We start from the raw sequence: 12,543 nt of genomic DNA on the forward strand, positions 1-12,543 counted from the left end.
AGAGAGACGCCGCCACCATCCCCACCCGGGCTTTGCCTGATGGATCCTTTCGGCGGCGGTGAGGAGGGGTCGACGCTGGGAGAGCCTGCCAGTTGTGGCATTTAGGGTTTCCCCCGTGTTGCCTCCAGGAGGGACGTGGGGGCTAGTTTCTCTTCTTGGGTTCGACCTAGAGGGGACCTTGAATTTCTCGGTACACCCTTAAGAATATTAGTATATTCATAATTTTTTATAGTTTTCTAATACTACGTAAAAAATAATTTTCAAATTTTAATTTAAAAATAAGGGGAGCACTGGACCTAGGTAGCCAGAAATATATGCGTAGTATATCGCGTTTACGTGTCACGATCACTACCGAAAGAAATGGGCAAAAGGCCAAACCTCAACGCGTGTAGGAAGAAAGAAAAGGGAGAAGGAAGCTGCCTGGCTGCCATGGCCATGGCGTCGTCCGCCTCCTGCTGCTTCTCCCGCTCCTCCCATGGCCGCCTCCACCCCCTCCGCTCCCACCTCCGGAACACCACCACCAGTATCCCCGCGCGCCTCCCCCTCCTCGGCCTACGCCTCGTCCCCCGCCCCGCCCAGTCCCGGAACCCCCACCGGATCTCCTCCTCGCCCGCGCCGGCGCCCGAAGCCGCCGACGACGAAGAGCACAGCGCCGAAAGAGAGGAGCAGGTGGACCGGGACGAGCGATACGGGTTCGAGATGGAGGTCCGTAAGCTGCCGGGGAAGAAGAACCGGCGCGTCGTGCGCGCGCGGGTGCGCGTCGGCGCGCCGCTGGAGGCCGTCTGGGCCACGCTCACCGACTACGAGGGCCTCGCGGACTTCATCACGGGCCTCTCCGAGTGCCGCCTCCTCCGCCAGGACGCCGCCTTCGCCCGCCTCTACCAGGTCCGCGCTGGCGCATTTCGTCGAGCAGGTTGGATGTGTGTGTGGGGAGCTGTTGTGATTGATGGATGGATGGCGGGCTTGGTCTGTGTAGGTCGGGGAGCAGGATCTGGCGCTCGGGTTCAAGTTCAACGCCAGGGGCACCATAGACTGCTACGAGGGGGAGATGGAGGTGCTCCAGGCCGGGGCGCGGAGGCGGGAGATCGCATTCAACATGGTCGAGGGCGATTTCAAGGTCTTCGAGGGTAAATGGTCTGTTGAGGAGGTAACATGATGATGCCCTGTTGTTCTTGGTCACAATTCCAAATTCCACAAGTGCCATCGCAAAGTCAAGCAAAATTATACCCCTACATTCTGTGATGCAATGACGAAGGATGAGTCAAATTGTTAGCCTAGTGAATCGGAGGGACTAGAAGCATAGGTTCATTGGCATTCCGGAAGTAAATAGTCTGTCAAGGAGGTAACATGATTGTGCCCTCTTGTTCTTGGTCACAATTCCTAATTCCAAAAGTGCCATTAGGGAGTCGGACATAATTTATACCCCTACATTCTGTGATGCGATGATGAAGGATCAGTTAAATTGATAGCCTAGTAGAAGCATAGGTTCATTGCCATTCCGGAAATGGAAAATTTACTTGCTCATAGGATCACTTGGTTTGTCGCTTAACTATATTTTTTGTCGAGTTTCCATGTCGAGCGGTTGTGGCCAGTGGGTTTTAAAGATACATTCATAACATTTGCTTGCAACAAATGGTACTGTAGTACTCTAGATTCAGGTGGTTGGCCAATTGATGGTTGTGTAGGTTGATGGTAGATTTGATAACCAGTAACACTATAAGGCTGCATTTTTGACCAGTGACACCACGAAGCTTCACTTTTGACCAGTGACAATGTGAGGCTGTATTTCTTTGTAAATGGCAGCTTGGTAATCTGGTTGGCACTTTGATCCCGTGTAGGTCAATGATGTTATTGATGAAGGCGCTCCGGTTTCAGTGGGCCATGAATTTCAGACTACACTTTCTTATGTGGTAGAGCTGGAGCCTAAGCTCTGGGTTCCAGTTAGGCTACTGGAAGGAAGGATTTGCAAAGAGATCAAAGCCAACCTTGTTTGTATCAGAGAAGAAGCGGAGAGGATCCAAAGATTACAGGGCGAGGTAATTATAACAAAACCAGCTAGTCCATCATGTAATATATCACCCATAGTGCTAGAATCTGAAGAACTGACACAAACATTTAGGACTGAATTTTTTTCTTTTGTATTCTAGTTCCATTTTTCTTTCTTCAAACCATTGTTGTTCTTTTCACCGTTGCCATAATTTTCCTCACTACAGTGTCATGTATTGTCAGTGATAACTTAGATGTATACTGAAGGCTTTCTTACAACTTCACCCTTGGTTACTGTCTGGAGCCCGCTCCTTAACAGAGGTATATTTAGCTCAACTTAAGTTCTGTTGTTATTGTTATACCCTCATGTTTAAAGTGCCCTCAGCCTAAACAAAAGCAAAGGCAATGCAGTGCCAGATAGATAGAAGACCATGGCGTGGAACGGGTAAAGGTGTAAGTGCATCTGAAGATGCGTCGAATCATTTCCCAGACATTTTGACATGGCTGGATGAGCAAATGGAGGGACCTCACCGGAATTCATTCTTGCAATGTAGGATTTTGTTTTTGCTACTTAACTGAAGAATGAGTGATGAGTATACATGATTCGGTTAAAAGATGTTGATGTTGGCGGTTTCTTTGCTGTGATGTACAGACACCAAACGAGTATCCTTGTGTATGCAAATCATTCTGTAAAACGATACAACTGATAAATATCAATGTCATTGATACAATTGATAATCTTATTTATCTATTCCAAGAACACAGTTCAAGAATGCGACAGGGTCTTCGCTAGGCAGATCCGACACGCCGTGGGCTTGCTGGAACATGTTGCACCCGCAAACTCGTTGGCATGACCGGATCCGTAGCTCCCCTTTCTCGTCGTAGATGCACTCCATGCTCTTGTGCCGCACGATGTTGTTGCCTTTGTGTCATGTCGACCGGATGATACAGAATGTCGTGCCGCCGACATGGACGAGACCTCTCCGGCACAATCTTCCACCTCAGGGGTGTTGTGTTTGATGTGGCAGCGGGTGACACGGCATCGATGCAGTAGAGGCAGCCTCTACTGAAGTCGTGACGGTAGAGGCCGACCTATGCTTCCATCTTGGTGACGGTAGAGGCCGACCATAGAAGCTAGCAGCCGTGACGCTTCACTAGGCATCGGAGGAGAGGGTGCCCTCCTCACCTTTGGCAAACCTCTAGGCGGACAAGGACATGGATGCGACCATCCGCACCCACATTCTCCTTTTCCTCCTTGAACTGGAGGCCTCATCCTTGTTGTCATGTCCGTAGTTAGGGTTTACCACCTCCTCATCATCATCGCCTTCGTTGATGGTGACACCATTGTTGAAGGTCTTCCACCACATTCTGAACCTGTTAGGGATGTGGGCATTCGAGCTTCGGAATTCAACGAAAGTGAAAACTATTTCGCATTTGCGACCCCTCTAGTCTGAACTTGGAGGTCCCGTGTCAAGAAGGTAGATAAACAGCTCATATTGCATTTCTAATCCCGTTTGCTCCTAAAAGTAAGGCGTACTTTGTTTTGTTAACACAAGTACTTGAGCAACAATTGCTTAATGAACATCATATGACATGAAATTTGAGTCACTGAATTCGATCTTAAAAGTGTTCTGCTATTATAGTGATTTTGTGTCCATACTCACATAGTAAAAAATAATTATTGGCCATCGGCTTATCGTAATCAAATAAAATACACCTTAATCATCGGAGCCGAGGGAATAAATTTTGTTCCCTTTTACCTTCACTAAAGTTCATCGTTCTTGCAATGAAGTGGCTAATGCTCAGGCTAGAATTGGGCGTAGCGTGTTGAGTGGGGCATGTGTTGCTTGGGTCTACCTTCCTGCGTGTTGAATCGTAACTCTGTGATTCAATTAATATAAGGCCAAGTTAAAAAAAAAATGGACTTCGTAGCCCTTGCTCGATCACGTTGCAAACCCTGAGAAATAGAAGCGGGCCGGCCCAATCTGAGCGAGCAACAACTCTTTCACTTATGATCGATCTCAATACCCTAACTTTCCATGGCGGGCGGCGATTCTTCGTCCATGGCGGTCGTCGCAGCAGACAGGGAGGCGGATGAGCGACTGTGGAAGAATGAGGAGCCACAGCAGGTGGATCAGGACCAGGAGCAGGATAAGGGGATGAACCCTCTGGACCCGAGATTCAGCGAGTACGACCCCAAGAAGCGGGAATACATCTACACCCGCTACTCCTATCGCAGAGGACGCGACATCAACCTTGACCTCGACGAGGAATGTGAGTTTCTTTCCCTATTAATTTTCTTTTCGATCCTTATTGGTGATGTCTGCTAGCTCGTATGCATTCTAGAATGAAAATTAATTTCCGTGATTACATATTTACCCCATACTCGCTTAATTAGCATTTACTGTAAATTTATTCGAAAATCAAAGAGTACCACCACTCCATTCTGTTCGGAATGGACCCATCTTTTCCTCACTTTGAAACGGTATTCCCTCTATTTTGACAGCACCTGTTGGTCCAATGGCATATACAGACAAAGTCTTCCCTGAGCGTTTCTTCCTGCCTAACACCATGAATGTTGTCTCAGTCAAGATTGTGTCCTCTGACTATGGCTACCCACTCCATGTCTATGGTACAATCATAGTCAGGGACAGTATTGATCGCAAATGCATCTATATGTTCCGACGTGGCAAGGACAATTGCCAGCTCATCAGCTCAAAGGTATTACTACTATCATTTTCCGTATAAAATGTCCAATGCACCTCTTGAGAGGTAATATGCTAGCAGTGTAGTTCTCGTATTGGTAATTTCTCATTATTAGTCATCTTATATATAAAATGCAAAATTCATAGAAGCATATGCATGTTAATGACATCACATTCTTACTGTACTCATATGTATTTATAGTGAAATCATTCAGGACATCCTCCATTCTATAAATGACTGATTCTAAAAGTTATTTATCCATAAACCTCATTTTGCTTTTGTGTATTGTTGTAATAATAACTAGTCTGGTTTGCTTACTGTGCCAATATCTGTTTCATATTATGTTAATTGTAGAGCAACTTTTATGTCTTTTCCCTGTAGAGAATTATCTTAGTAGGCCTGTGATTTGGTAACTCTTCCGTGCTTCTTCAGTTCTATTGTCCTACAAACCCTGCACAATTAGAAAAGTAGTACTCCCTCCGATCCATAATAAGTGTCAGGACTTTAGTTCAAATTTGGACTAAATTGAATTAAAGTTTCAACATTTACTATGGATCGGAGCGAGTACATAATACCAGAACATGAAATGCACCTGAAATTTATCCTGTCACTTAAACAGGAACGCAAACCCCACAGCAGATATTGTTATGTATAAACCTCGAAAAAATGCCAGGAATTTATCTTTTCACTTTTGTTTTGCAGGACGATTCATTGATTTTGACTGGCCCAAAGAGAGGATTAATGTTCTGTGATTGGATATTCTTCGAAATTGATCTAAAGGTCAAGGACGTGCATGGGATGAAGGTCAAGGATGAAAGGCTCAGTAAAGGCTTGATGGAGGTGGATGGTGTCATGAGGCTACCATATCCAACCGAGCGTAAGGTTCAAATGGAAACACTTGTCAGCATGCACAGCATATTGGATCTGAGCTTCATATTTATTAGGAAAGCTGTGGAGGGCACTGTTGAGGTCAGGATCCTTGACGGACCTGCTGGTTTTCATGGGAAAATCTATGCCCGCACTACAAACGTTCCATGTGACATTATGCTACATGATAGTAAAGTGAATGGAATGCTTACTGCTAGCGATAAAGGAGTTGTGCAAATGGTGCGCAGCGTAGTAGGGGTCTCTGTGGATGAGATGCTGCGGTTGATTGTAGCTGCTGCTGCCCTGGATGGTGATGAGTTATCTGTCTGCACTGTTGAGTTTACGCCAAGGCGCAACGGTTACAACATAGAGGAAATCGCATGTGGTAACTATAAGATACTACTGAAGGTCACTTGGTCGATGGTTTGTTTCTGAGATATAAGTTTTGGTTAATCAGTCGTGCTTTATCAGGTTCAACTCTATCTGAACCGGTTGATTTGTTATGGTGTCAAGAGATGTCTATATCAGATTATATTACATGCCTGTTTCTAGTGTACATCAATGTATTACACAGCTGCTGACACTTCGTTCTACTGAAATTGGTCTTGCACAGCTGCTGACACTTTGTTCTACTTCCATCTTCAGTTAACTCATCTGTCTTGCAGGTTGTAGCATGTCCTTACCAAATCTTCATTCACTGTAGTAGTGAAAAGTGTGTCCTCAAAGAAACTTCGACTGCTAATGACAATTTTATCAACTGAACTGTATTGCATTTCATGCCATCAACCAAGTAATGTCGCCTAGAATGATTAGCAACCAACTAGAAAAGAAATAAGAAATTCAGTTTCCTGTATAAAATGGAAGCACTGCAAATAATGATGACCTTCATAGTTTACATATAATTAACTTAATCACAACGGCCAACACATACTAAGCGTCCAAAAACATGATTAACTTGGGAGTTTGACAGATGGTATTAGAAGCTCAAATTTATCAGCTGAACTGGTATGCATGTCACGCCATCAGCCAAGAAGTAATCCTGAGCAGTGTGTGCTCAGACAAACTTCACCGGCAGCAGTATAGAGCTTCTGCTGACACTTCAACCGACTAAACTGTTATGTATGTCATGCCATCAGCCAAGAAGTGATCTCTTCTGGAATGATTTAGCAATCGAGCATACGGAAACTTCAAGATATAAACTAAACAAGAAGTTCAGATTTCAGATTGTAACCGACTACAAAAGTAATACTAAGAAATTCAGTTTTCCGTACGAAATGGAAGCACTACTAATAATAGTAGAGGTTCAGCGTTTACAAAGGCTTAAACACAACAGCTAACACACACTAACCATCCAAAATATGAATAACTTGGAGTTTGACAGATGACATTAGAAGCTCGGATTTGGCTGGGTTCTTCTGAGCGCGTCTTGGGTTCCTTGATTCTATTCAACTGAGCCATCTTCAGTACTGCCCTGTTGCTCTTCCTCGACCACGGCAGTTTGTACGCTGTCCGACAACAGCCAAACAGGAAGACAACACTCCAATCTTTTGTCTGGGATCCAAGTCGGTATATTATCTCTGAAGAAGCCTGGTGCAACATCTTTGTAGTTGTGCGGGAACTTATTGAATTTTGGCCTCCAGGTGCAAACTAGATAAGGCAAGCAGTAGTATGGGGACATGTATGTAGCAGTGCTAACCCCAATCTCACAACAGATGGCGATGACATGAGAGCAAGGCTTGTGAAGCAGCTGCGGCTTGTTACATGTACATGTGGCAGTTTTTCGAATTGTGGATCCTTCAGACTTATTCATCCAGAGGGTATTCTCCGACTTCAGGTGGACAGTAACCTCCCTCTTCCTTCCCTTAACTGTAAATGCCAGATCATCTTCCCCACCAATAACATTTTCATAATCGGTGTACTTCTGAAAGGTTTTATGCATCTCGGCTTTCTGCATTTTGACATTCATGTCAGCCTGGACACGTTCAGGGAAGTTGATTGATGGGTTGCCGATCGCTTTGTTTGCTGCAGCACTTGCGTTTTTGAAGTACTCTGCCAAGCGCAAAAATGTCACCTCCACTATCGCACTGATCGGAAGGCATGTTATCCCTTTCAATATAGGGTCGTTCTTGTATACATCAGCTATATCACTGCCCATGATGCCATATCTTGCTCCATCGCTGTCATATGCCAGTGACCACTTCTCCTTTGGTTTCAGATGGATCCAGTCAGAGAACTTTGTTATTTTTCTGTTGTTGTCATTGGCATGATCTCCTTCCTTCACATTCTCCACTGGATCAGGTTGGTTGCATGGGTTTTCTGCTTCAAGCTCTGCCACATCATCCTCGACTGATTCTTGCTGCATTTTCCTACTAGCACCATGTTCTTTCTCCGTCATATATTTGGACGTCACTTCGTCTAGGTCCGTCCAGATTTTACTGAACTTATGACGTCGATTCTGCTGACAAAGTTTTTTGAACATCATCACCAGGTTCTTGTCGCCAAAATATGCAAAGAAGTTCTCAGCAAGGTCTTCCATGCACCACCGGCTTTCTGCTCTACACCACAGTGGTTGACGAGAACTCGGAAGGACCTCCACGGCATCAATCAACTCCCTTTTGTAGTCGTGTATAATGCAAATATCAGACTGATGCACCACTGCTTGCTCCAAATTCCTAAGAAACCACAGCCAGCTTTCCTTGGTATCAGCCTCAACGATAGCACATGCTACTGGAATGGTGAAATCATTAGCATCTAATGCTACAGCCGTCAACAGCACCCCTTGATATTTCCCGCATAGTGGCATGCTCTTAATGCATAGCACAGGGCGACAAGTACGGAAGGCCTCTAAGCACTGTGCAAATGCCCAAAACATACTCTGGAGGACCCGAAAATCCTTACACCCTGCAACCTCTGCATCCTTTATGTCAACAAAACAGCCAGGGTTCTTACGCGCTATTTCCTTCAGTAACCTTGGGGCAAAGTTGTGTGAATCATAAAAGGTACCAAATTTCCTCTCCAGAGCAACCTGTTTTGCCCTCCACGCCTCAGCAGGACTAATGTGACCAGTGAGCTTAGCTGCAATTTCCTGAGCTGACATTGTCAGGTCTTCCACCAGGCAGTGGAAGCCGAAACGACTACCTGACAGGCTTTCTGTCCCAGGCAACACAACCGTCACCAGCTGAGAATAATCATCATTTACTGCCTTGAGCAAGATGTCGTAGTGCCTGATCTCAGAGGATTGCACATACAACATGAACCTCTGCGTCACATTTCTTTTTCTCTTCAACTTATTGGCAAATGATCTCCAGGATTTGTCGCAAAAAAAATCACAACTGTCCCACGGCCAGTACTCCATATACCAGCCCGGTTCTTCCTCGTCATACGGGTCAGTTTTTCGTTGTTTGAGGAACCCCTTAATTTTGAGATCTTGTGTTTCTGGGTGGAGCCGAAATAGCTTGAAGACCCAGAGCTGTAGATCCACCAATGACATAGACTGTGGCTGCAGCGGCAGCTCGCCGACTATGTGCTCACATATTTTGTTTGCATAAAGTTCTGAGATATCTTCAATTAAATCTTCGCCACGCACGCTGTGGAAATCTTCTCTACGCCCATAGTACACAGGCATCTGAATCGGTTCTTCTACCTACACCAGTTGAAATAGATTCAGACGAATCGAACCACCAAGCAAGATTGAAGGGGGGAAGGGGGTTGATGGGTACAGTAAAGTACAGACCTGCCGCTTGCGAGGCTTCCTCACTGCCTTCTCAGTCGCCGTCGCCGGGGCCTTGCGCTTCCTCGTGCCGGCGGATGTACCCTGTAAGATCAAAACACGCGGATTTTCAAGAAAAGCTGTGGCGGCGAATCCATCGTATGGTACATGTGTACCCGACGGCCGGCGAGGAGAACTGACCTGGTTGGGGGCGGGTAGCGCATCGGGGCCGGGGAGGGAGGGGAATGCAGCGGCGGAGTCGGCGCGTGGTTCCTCCATCCCCGGCGGGTTCGTCGGAGCAGGGTGGCGGCCGTCGGAGCCGAGCTCGGCGTGGGTTTCCATCTTGGTACTGTGGCGTGGTGCGCGCAGTTGGGGATTTGGGAAGAGTTTTCCCTCGCTTCTCTCGAGTTTTCCCTCCATTTTCTTTTTTTTTAGAGGATTCCCTCCATTTTCTCCTGCTGGGCTCCATCTCGAAGAAACAAGAAGAAAAATACGGTTCCTTTTGTTTTTCTGTTTTCCTTTTTTCTTTTCATGTCTTCTTTTTTCTATTCTTCTTCTTTTTTACTTTTTCCATTATCAATCATTTTCTATTTTATTTATATTTATTACAAATCATATGCTCATTATTTTTGTATAATAAGTGATTTTTTGAATCTTGAGACCATTTTTTTTAACAATGCGAACAATTATTTTCTAACCGCGCGCACATTTTCTTAACCCGTAAAGAATATATTTGAACCTTGTGAATATTTTAAAAAAACTTACAGCCAATTTCTATAACAAAAATGTGTGAACACCGTTTCCGCTATTATGAACACTATTTTGAATTCGTAAAAAAATATGACTACACAAACATTTTTGTAATTAATTTTGTTTTCATGAGCACTTTTTAAAAAAATTAGTGCATTTTTAAACTTCTACAATTTTTCCTACCTTTGTATTATCGCCAGTTTTCTCTTGAGAAAACCAGCTAGAAAAATAAATCAGGAAAAGTCGCTCATGTATGTTCGTGAAAGTGGACCGACCTAGTTCATTGGTTCTTGTACGGAACATCTAGGTCTTGACACAACGAGCGTTAGGTTTATGAGTGTTCATTGGACGTTCTACGTGGTTGCAAAATGGTGATGGCAAGTTGGTTCTGGCCTCATAATTTTTGTTTGTTGCCCCATATGGGTGGCACACTTTTCGTCCCTATGCATTCTTTTTGGTCGGTTCTTCCTGTCGTGGTTTGTTTTTTCTCCTTGTGTTTTTCTGTTATTTTCTAGCCTTATGCGTATCTCATTTTCTTATGTTAGAGATTTTATTTTCATTTTTCTTCTAAGTAAATAAATGTATGTTCTACAAATAAATAATAATCACCGAAGTAGTCCCACCCAAGCTTTTAAAAGCCTATGTGGAGAAAGATCAAGCCAACAATAGTCAACAAAATATTATGGTCAACACGTTAAAAATAAAGAGATGGAATAAAAGACAGTTAAGGATAAAGCCCCACTCGGTAGAGGGATTGATGGGATAGTCCACCATGGACCACCCCTTCCCAACTCCACATCCGTTCTAAAATAGTGGACCAAATTTTAACAATTTACCCCTCTCACCTCTCACCATAAATAGTAGAATCGGTTATTTGTGAAGTACCCCATTCTTATATAAACCTCAAAGAGATGGAGGTTCATTTACTCTATCACCATAAAGGGTAGGATCGGTTATTCGTGAAGTACTTCATTCTTATATAAACCTCAAAGAGATGGAGGTTCATTCACTTCTCATTGAATACAAGAAGGGGAGAGAGTTAATCACTAAATCCTGGATGGATTGCTCTAGTTTCACTTCAGTGGAGTCTCGGATGATTTGAACCGGTGTCTTGTATGATTTGAACCGGTGTTTTCCTTTTTTCTTTTCATGTCTTCTTTTTCGGTTCTTCTTCTTTTTTACTTTTTTTCATCATCAATCGTTTTCTATTTTATTTATATTTATTACAAATCATATGCTCATTATTTTTGTATAATAAGTGATTTTTTTAATCTTGAGACCATTTTTTTGAACAATGCAAACAATTATTTTCTAACCGCGCGCACAGTTTCTTAACCCGTAAAGAATGTATTTGAACCTGATGAATATTTTAAAAAACTTACAGGTAATTTCTATAACAAAAATGTGTGAACGCTGTTTCCGCTATTATGAACATTGTTTTGAATTCGTAAAAAAATATGACTACACAAACATTTTTGTATTTAATTTTGTTTTCATGAGCACTTTTTAAAATTTTAGTTCATTTTTAAACTTCTACAATTTTTCCTACCTTTGTATTATCGCCAATTTTCTCGCGAAAAAACCAGCTAGAAAAGTAAATCAGGAAAAGTCGCTCATGTATGTTCGTGATAGTGGACCGACCTAGTTCATTGGTGCGGAACATCTAGGTCTTGACACAACGAGCGTTAAGTTTATGAGTGTTCATTGGATGTTCTACGTGGTTGCAAAATGGTGATGGCAAGTTGGTTCCGGCCTCATAATTTTTGTTTGTTGCCCCATATGGGTCTGCACACTTTTCGTCTCTATGCATTCTTTTTGGTAGGTTCTTTCTGTCGTGGTTTGTTTTTTCTCCTTGTGTTTTTCTGTTATTTTCTAGCCTTATGCGTATCTCATTTTCTTATGTTAGATATTTTATTTTCATTTTTCTTCTAAGTAAATAAATGTATGTTTTGCGAATAAATAATAATCACTGAAGTAGTCACACCCAAGCTTTTAAAAGCCTATGTGGAGAAAGATCAAGCCAACAATAGTCAACAAAATATTATGGTCAACACGTTAAAAATAAAGAGATGGAACAAAAGACAGTTAAGGATAAAGCCCCACTCGGTAGAGGGATTGATGGGATAGTCCACCATGGACTACCCTTCCCAACTCCACACCCGTTCTAAAATAGTGGACCAAATTTTAACAATTTACCCCTCTCACCTCTCACAATAAAGAGTATAATCGGTTATTTGTGAAGTACCCCATTCTTATATAAACCTCAAAGAGATGGATGTTCATTTACTCTATCACCATAAAGGGTAGAATCGGTTATTCGTGAAGTACCTTATTCTTATATAAACCTCAAAGAGATGGAGGTTCATTCACTTCTCATTGAATACAAGAAGGGGAGAGAGCTAATCACCAAATCCTGGATGGATTGCTCTAGTTTCACTTCAGTGGAGTCTCGGATGATTTGAACCGGTGTCTTGTATGATCTTGGCTTCGCCCTTGGGAAGTCTCCAGCGGTCCAAGGTCCATGC

At 43.4% G+C, this 12,543-nt stretch overlaps 3 protein-coding genes across 8 annotated transcripts; 2 read left to right on the forward strand and 1 right to left on the reverse strand.

Annotated features, from left to right (window-relative positions):
- The first annotated feature begins 386 nt into the window (after window positions 1–386).
- Window positions 387–2,729, forward strand: LOC127331864 (uncharacterized). Of its 6 annotated transcripts, none has more exons than XM_051358076.2 (5): window positions 387–885; window positions 977–1,147; window positions 1,839–2,036; window positions 2,214–2,307; window positions 2,372–2,729. In XM_051358076.2, the coding sequence occupies exons 1-4, from the start codon at window positions 430–432 to the stop codon at window positions 2,238–2,240; spliced, it is 852 nt and encodes a 283-aa protein (XP_051214036.1). In that variant the 5' UTR covers window positions 387–429; the 3' UTR covers window positions 2,241–2,307; window positions 2,372–2,729. The 6 variants fall into 6 exon arrangements, with proteins under 6 accessions (XP_051214036.1, XP_051214035.1, XP_051214034.1 ...); XM_051358075.2 differs by having other exon boundaries at window positions 2,389–2,729; XM_051358074.2 differs by having other exon boundaries at window positions 2,398–2,729.
- Window positions 2,730–3,941: 1,212 nt separating this feature from the next.
- Window positions 3,942–6,171, forward strand: LOC127331865 (uncharacterized). The gene is made up of 3 exons (XM_051358080.2): window positions 3,942–4,260; window positions 4,493–4,707; window positions 5,395–6,171. The coding sequence occupies exons 1-3, from the start codon at window positions 4,026–4,028 to the stop codon at window positions 5,992–5,994; spliced, it is 1,050 nt and encodes a 349-aa protein (XP_051214040.1). The 5' UTR covers window positions 3,942–4,025; the 3' UTR covers window positions 5,995–6,171.
- A 583-nt stretch (window positions 6,172–6,754) lies between these two features.
- LOC127331866 (uncharacterized) lies at window positions 6,755–9,666 on the reverse strand. The gene is made up of 3 exons (XM_051358081.2): window positions 9,470–9,666; window positions 9,293–9,373; window positions 6,755–9,202 (listed from the first exon to the last, which is right to left on the reverse strand). Exons 1-3 carry the CDS (start codon window positions 9,608–9,610, stop codon window positions 7,001–7,003), a joined length of 2,424 nt encoding a protein of 807 aa, XP_051214041.1. The 5' UTR covers window positions 9,611–9,666; the 3' UTR covers window positions 6,755–7,000.
- Between the last annotated feature and the right edge of the window lie 2,877 nt (window positions 9,667–12,543).

The sequence above is a fragment of the Lolium perenne genome, chromosome 2 (genome assembly GCF_019359855.2).
Source record: "Lolium perenne isolate Kyuss_39 chromosome 2, Kyuss_2.0, whole genome shotgun sequence".
NCBI lineage: Eukaryota > Viridiplantae > Streptophyta > Magnoliopsida > Poales > Poaceae > Lolium > Lolium perenne.